At 47.3% G+C, this 6,767-nt stretch overlaps 1 protein-coding gene across 1 annotated transcript; it reads left to right on the top strand.

The window, feature by feature from the left end:
- Nucleotides 1–705: 705 nt before the first annotated feature.
- On the top strand, nt 706–6,010 carry LRAT (lecithin retinol acyltransferase). Its single transcript, XM_021530214.3, has 2 exons — nt 706–1,379; nt 1,852–6,010. The coding sequence occupies exons 1-2, from the start codon at nt 837–839 to the stop codon at nt 2,002–2,004; spliced, it is 696 nt and encodes a 231-aa protein (XP_021385889.1). The 5' UTR covers nt 706–836; the 3' UTR covers nt 2,005–6,010.
- Nucleotides 6,011–6,767: the final 757 nt, after the last annotated feature.

Below are 6,767 nucleotides of genomic sequence, written 5' to 3'. Positions count from 1 at the left end.
CACGGCCACCTCCCCTGCCACTCTCCGAGCCCTGTCATCTTCCAGGTAAAATTAATGTCTGTCCCATCCATCATCCCGCCATCCCCGAGGAGCGGGAATCTGCTTGGTTACGGAAACTTCCGAGCCCGATCGGGGCGGCATTGTTAACCTGACAGGGCTGCTCTTTTGTGGGCTCCGTTGCCAGGATTTAGGCTTTTGCATAATGGATTAGCATGAAACTGAACGCACGGGAATGCCGCTCCGCCGCTTCCCACTCTTAGCTGACGGGCCTTTGGGGCGAATTAATTTATAAATGCGACTTGCCGCTACTCCTCGGAGACCTGTCTGCCTTTCAGGGACGACAGACGCTCCCTCCCCCGTCCCGCCGCCGTGCGAGCACCGTGGCAGCCCGGCCGGCCCCCCGATCCGGTCCGGTCGCCGCTGGCCGAGGCGGGCACCCGGAGCCCCTCAGGTCCCGCCGGCGGGGGAAGGTGCACGAAGCGGCTGTGGCCCCGGGAGCCCCTCGCTCCCACCCCCGGGGAGGGTGAAGGGCTCTACCCACACTTTTCCGTGCACTTCCACCTGGTCAGCGCGGGCGGCAGACGGGCGGAGCTGCGGGCGGCTCCAGGCTGCGGGCACCGCGCCGCCCCGAGGGCCGGGCCGGGCGCCGCCGGGCCGGCTGCGGGTGCCCGCCGGGCCCCCACCACGGCCCGGCCGGTCCTCGGGGCGGGCGCTCCCCGCACGCCCCTCACCCGGTGGGCCGGCCCGGGTGCCCGCCCCGCCCCGCCGGTAGCCTAGAAAAGCGGTGCCGGGAGCCAGGGGCCGGTCGAAGGCACCGAGGGTTTCACCCGCTGGCCATGAAGAACCCGGTGCCACAGGCGGCCTCGCTGCTGCTGGAGAAGCTGATGGTCCTCGTCCACATCCGGCCATTGCCCGCGGGCTCCGGCGGGGAAACGCCACCGCCTGCACCCGGCTACTACGACACCAGCTGCTTCAAGCGAGGAGACCTGCTGGAGGTGCCCCGCACCCTCTTCATCCACTTCGGCATATACCTGGGCGAGAACCGCGTCGCCCACTTGATGCCCGACATCCTGCCCTCCATCACCAGCGACCGGCGGCAGATCCAGCAGGTGGTGACCAACAAGCGGCTCATCCTAGGCGTCATCGCCAGGACGGCCAGCGTCCGGGTGGACACGGTGGAGGACTTCGCCTACGGCGGCAGCATCCTGGTCAACCACATGGACCGGCTCTTCGAAGACCAGGTGCTGGGCAGTGAGGAGGCGGCCCGCCGGGCGGAGAAGCTGGTGGGCGCCACGGCCTACAGCCTGCTCTGGAACAACTGCGAGCACTTCGTCACCTACTGCCGATACGGAGCCCCCGTCAGCTTCCAGACCGACAAGGTACGGCCCGGCCAGCGGCGGCGCTGCCCGTCCCCCGGCGGCCCCGCTCCCCGGAGCTGCGCCGGCAGCCGCCGCGGGCCCCGGGCGGGGCGCGGGTACCGGCCCGCCGCGGCTGACGCCGCTCTTCCCGCAGCGGGCAGTGCCGCCAGCGCGGGGCTGCTCGGGACGGCGTCGAGCCTGGCCTCAGCTGGCTTCAAGCGGCGAGGAAAGCGAAGCTGAATTAGTAGAACAATTAGTACGCATCTAAAATGCTCTGAAGCTACAGGTTCTAGCCGGAGCCACAGGCAGTACCAGGGTTGATGCTGGGGGTGATGCGGTGCCAGTCTAGCTCTTCCCTGTTCCCTTCCCTCCAGAGAGCCCGTGTGAGAGCTGAGGCAGCAACCGCTGCTCTGCCCCGAAAGAGTGGGCATCACCAGCTCTGCAGCCAAAGCTTTCCTCTTTAAATCTCATCTTTTGCATTTTTTTTTTCCAGTTCTGTGAGACTGTGAAGATGATTATTCGGGACCAGAGGAGCGTCCTTGCATCGGTGCTTGTGGGACTAGCGTCAATAGTCTGCCTAGGTGTAGCACCTGCCACCACACTCCCCACCATCTTCATTCCCTTCTTTCTCTGGATGGCTGGCTAACAGCCTTCTTGGAGTCTTCCATCCAGCGTCTGTATATAGGATGTATAGTACTGTATTTATGAAAGCACACGTTACTCACTGGCATCATGTAAAGTTTCTTAACTTTGTGCACCATTTTAAAATACAACTTTGTCTAGAACACAGTGCACAAGGCATAGCTTACCGTGTAAGCCAAATAACAGATTTCCTGAAAATCTTGGTATATTTTAACACACCTTTAAATCATGGAAAAAGTAGGGTTGCGATGCAGTTCTGCTCCTTATCTTTAGCCAAAAATGATTCTAATAGCATCCTTCATGTTCTTCATTTTAACTGCATAGCTGGGTGCTGTAACTATTAATAAAAATGGATGACGGAATTCCACAAAGTGCTGGAAATGGAGAATAAACTGCTTACCTCTTTCTTTTATAGATATAGCGTATATTCAGAAATTACTGTCTCCATTCCTAAAATACTCCTTGGTGGAAATGCAAGTAAATTGACTCTTTTCTGAGAGCAAAGAAGAAAAGCCAACCCTGAGCTGGGTGCTGTGGGAGCACATTTGGCCAGACCGGTTAAAATAATTTCCCTTTTGGGAAATGTTCAGAAATCTGTCATTTGCATTAATTGTGTAAACACTTTCTACCTTATTGAACAACTTTTAAATTTGGTTAGTGATAAGGAAAAATGGCAATTCCTCGCCAATTTCTTTGCCAGTGATAGTGGCTAATATAGCTAATATAAATGGCTACAGAGCAATTTAGGAGCTATAGGAAGAAATTTGCTTGCTTTATGTCAACTAGTGATGTAAAGATGTTGGGACATTTCCAGAATTCCAGGGCACATGGCAGGGAGGAGGAGGACGGACACCCAATTTAGTTCCTACCATTCCTCAGCAGTGGAACCTGTGTAGGTGCTGTAAGCTATCAGGGATCATTGGAGCAGTTTCTGTGCTGGCTATATTGTGATTTTGGATATTGCCTTAATACACTTTCTCAGTGAAAGACAGCATGTCTTCTATACTCATCTTTTGTAAGTATTCACTTTCAAGCCAGTAGCTGGTGCTAGAAATGTTTTATCTTCAATGCTGAGGCCTTTCAGTTTATCAAGAATGTATAAAGTTGGATTTGAAATCAAGTTCCTGTAGGCAATTATTTAAATGTTAAAAACCTTTGCTATTTTTTTTTATTAGCAAGGTCTTTTATGTATGTAGAGAAATTGTTCAGCTTCTGGAATGCCTTGTGTGCATACATGTGCTTACTTGTTCACATTCTGTGCTTGCCTTCTTTTCTAGTTAAAGGCCAATATGATGGTGTCTTCACCAAGGACTCAAACTCAGATTTACTTCTATTAATGGTATGCAGTGTCCAGCCATCAACTCTGTTGCTGAAATGACCACTTGCCCATTTTTAGAGAGACTTCTTTTAACTGTGCTAGAAACACCCTCTTCCTTCCCCTAGACCTTACAGATGCTTGAAGGTTGGATTTTTAGAACTGAGAGTCTACTTGGCTAGTCTCTAATCGTCATCTTCTGGCTGCTCCACCATAACCGATGAAGAATGTAAGGACTGGGGTGAAATTCCAGCTCATAGGAAAGATCAGCATGACTCCTGCTGCCATCAAATAGGGGATTTCAGCCCAGCTTTAACATGTTCAGTCGGCAGCTCAGCTCCGAGCAGCTGGATATCAATTACTGCTGGATCCTTGTAAACAACTTCTATTCTGCTTTGAAGGATTGCAATGCTCAGTGTAGCTGTTTCTGTTAAACTTTTGAAATTAAGGTGGTTTTTAATTAAGATAAGTTACTTTTTTGTAGCATATGCATTAGTAGTATTTACATAAACTCCAATGTGTTTTTTTTTACTTGCTGTGAATAAGGTATGAGCTGTAGTCATAACTAATTATATAAATTTTATTCATTTGAAAATGTCTACTGACCTCTTGAAATTGAGTATAATGCTGTAGCATTACTCTAAGACATCCCAGTAGGGCACTGAACAGGCCATTAATATGCAGTTACATGGTGTCTGATTACAGGTGGGCTTTTCTTTTACCTTTTATTTAATTGGGATTTATAAGAATTCCAGTAATTCTTACGATCCACATATACAATAAACAACAGGGTCATGACCAGTAACCGAATCACACAGGGGACTCTTGGAAGGCAGAGAAATGTTCCTGCTCTAGCTTCAGTATCAAAGGACCTGTGCTGCTGCACTGCTAACACTTCTGAGTAAAAAGCATCCAGATTGACTAAATTGGGATTTTCATAGGTGTCTACAAGAGAAATGAAAACAGTTATTTTCAGGCGTTCAGATGTATTAGTAGATAATTTTCCTTCAGCATATAAAGTTTTAAACTTATGAAATTCAATGAAGTGGTCTTGCTGTATCCTTTCATCAAAGTAATAATGGCATAGGAGCAGAAATTTGGCCGCATGTTTAGGCATTTTTCCTACCAACTGTAGTTCTAGCAAAGATCTGGAAATTTTGTTAAAGTCAGGCATGAGTCAAATCAGTCATACTCTGAGGAGAAAAACAAGAGTAGCAGGCATGAATTTTTGTGTTCAGCTCAGTGGGTGGTGTTTGTGCTCTGAAATATTTTGGTAAATGTCAGTGTCAACTATTTTTTCTGTAATTACTTGAGTAAAAATAAGCACTACCTGGAGCATTGCATTTCAGAGTAGAGCTCAACTGTGATGCCACTGAAATGACGGAGCTAGTTATAATAAGAAAAACACAGAAAACTGCGGAGCAGTTCAGCTGTTGGGGAAGTGTGTGTGCTTAGAAGTGAAATTGTTCATCGGTAACTGTAAGTGATGGTGATGGGGAGTGTAAATCCAGAGCCACAGCTGTGGGGGCTGTTTTGAAAAGCTGTGTGGTTAAACCAGAATACGTAATGAAGGAGTATAACCATCACCCCGTGCCTCTGGAAAAGGCAAGTAGTGAAGACATCAGGTTTAAAGGATAGGTGTTACTGTTTTGTGTCTCACAGGGTAGAAAACTTTCTGTAAGACTTTCTGTAGCTTTTTTATGTTTTCCCTGTTTATAAGAGAACTTTGTTTAGCTGTGTGGCTTTGTTTCAGAAGTTGCCTTTTTATTATGTGCCTGTAAACTGCAAAACTGTTGGTGGCTGCTCTGTGCTAGTGTGATTTGGAGCAAATCAGCTGCACAGTCCCCTACAACTATATCACAACACCTACATCCTGGTGCTTGGTCTGAACAAAGTAGTGGGAATGTGATAGGCAGGTAATACAGGTTTATTTTACTTGCAAGGGTAGGGCATATTAACTGTGGTGAAGGACTAGTCGGTGAATGCAAAAGTGTGTGCCTGAAGACTCAAATGTAGGCCACAGTGTTGTGTCTGCCTTCCTGTGCCCAGCTGGAGTTCAGGAGGCTTGCAGTGGGGTTCCGTGTTAGCACAGAGATTAAAAGGACTAACTTGCCTTCCCTTAAATTGAAGTATACGATCAATGCCACAGGCTGTAATCTAACCTAGTAGATAAAATAGGTAGTGGTCCATCTTCTGACTGTGTGGCAGTACACTGTGACTTGTTCCTAGGACCTTCTCAGTCCATCCTGCAGGAGTTCACAAGACTTTGGATAAGGCTAAGGGGTAGCTACCCTTTACCTTTTTTATTTTTAGTCTCATGGTCAGAACAGTGATTATTGATTTTTTTTTTAATCAAGTCAAGCAACACCTGTGACTGAGTTAGAAGTGTAAAATGGCTCTCTGTCCACTCTGTGTTGGAACAGGCTCTGTTTGGAATCTCTAAAGGAGGGTGTCACTTCTCATGGCCTATTGGTCCCCATGATGTTCAGAATGGGAAACAGATCTCTAGATGCAGTCAGAAACAGATCTCTAGATGTAAGATTGGGACATTTCTGGAAGTCATTAATAAACTTTTCAGGTAGAAATAAGGGAGATACTATTATGTTTGATCAGAGGTCTGTTTCTTTACCGCACTGTTGCTTTCATTGTAACAAATCCTCTTAATTAAAGCAGATAACTTGCTGTACCTCCCAAACTATTGGCTACAGTGTCTCCTTTCTAACCCTTTCTCATTTCTATAACTACAACAATAATCATCTCTGATTTCTGGCTACTTCCAGGACTTAGTTTATTTGCATAAGGTTGTAGGTTTTTTTTGCATTAGACATACCAAATAAATAAAATGCATGGTTTCTCCCCAGAAGGCATTTTCTCTGCTTGTGAAACCAGAATTCTGTGAGGCTAAGAAGGCATAATATAGTATGCAATTATGAGTAGATTCAGATGAAAGGTAATGATCTGTTTAACTTGCCAAGCCACCTTATGTTCTGTTTGTGCATAGGCTGAGACCTAACTCAGATTTGCACCATGTTCCTTGCAGTTTTGCAGAAAGTACCTGCATGTTGCTGTGTAATACTGCACATAAACAGAGGGAGGCTACTCCTACACAGTAGGCGCAGCCTCCTACAGCAGGAGTCTGCTACTCCTACACAGTAGGGAAAAATTAGTAATTAGTTCTAAGCAAAAGTGAAGAAATGTGGATGTAAAGATAATGAGGAGTTTCCCACACTCCTGCTGGAAATATTAGATATTAAACAGAGTAACTTTTGCCATTTATATTTTCAGACTGGATTGTAGGTAGCTCCAAGTGAATATTCAGGAGAAGGGAGGCACCTGGTTTCAACTGCTTCATTTAGTGTCTAAATGATATTATAATGCACTGTGTAAGTAGCCTGGAGCCGAGGAGGACTTGTTGCCTCCAGAACCAGAAACAGCATGGCTGTGAAAAAAGA

The sequence above is a fragment of the Lonchura striata genome, chromosome 4 (assembly GCF_050655825.1).
Source record: "Lonchura striata isolate lonStrDom1 chromosome 4, ASM5065582v1, whole genome shotgun sequence".
Taxonomy (NCBI): Eukaryota; Metazoa; Chordata; class Aves; order Passeriformes; family Estrildidae; genus Lonchura; species Lonchura striata.
Note: the sequence above shows the minus strand (reverse complement) of the source record. Positions and strands in the feature narration are given on the sequence as shown.

Bases quoted from the DNA above. Each gene is read 5' to 3' on its own strand.
- LRAT (XM_021530214.3), top strand. From the start codon at position 837: ATGAAGAACCCGGTGCCACAGGCGGCCTCGCTGCTGCTGGAGAAGCTG. The intron at 1,380-1,851 runs GTACGGCCCGGC...TTTTTTTTCCAG, and splicing joins TCAGCTTCCAGACCGACAAG to TTCTGTGAGACTGTGAAGAT.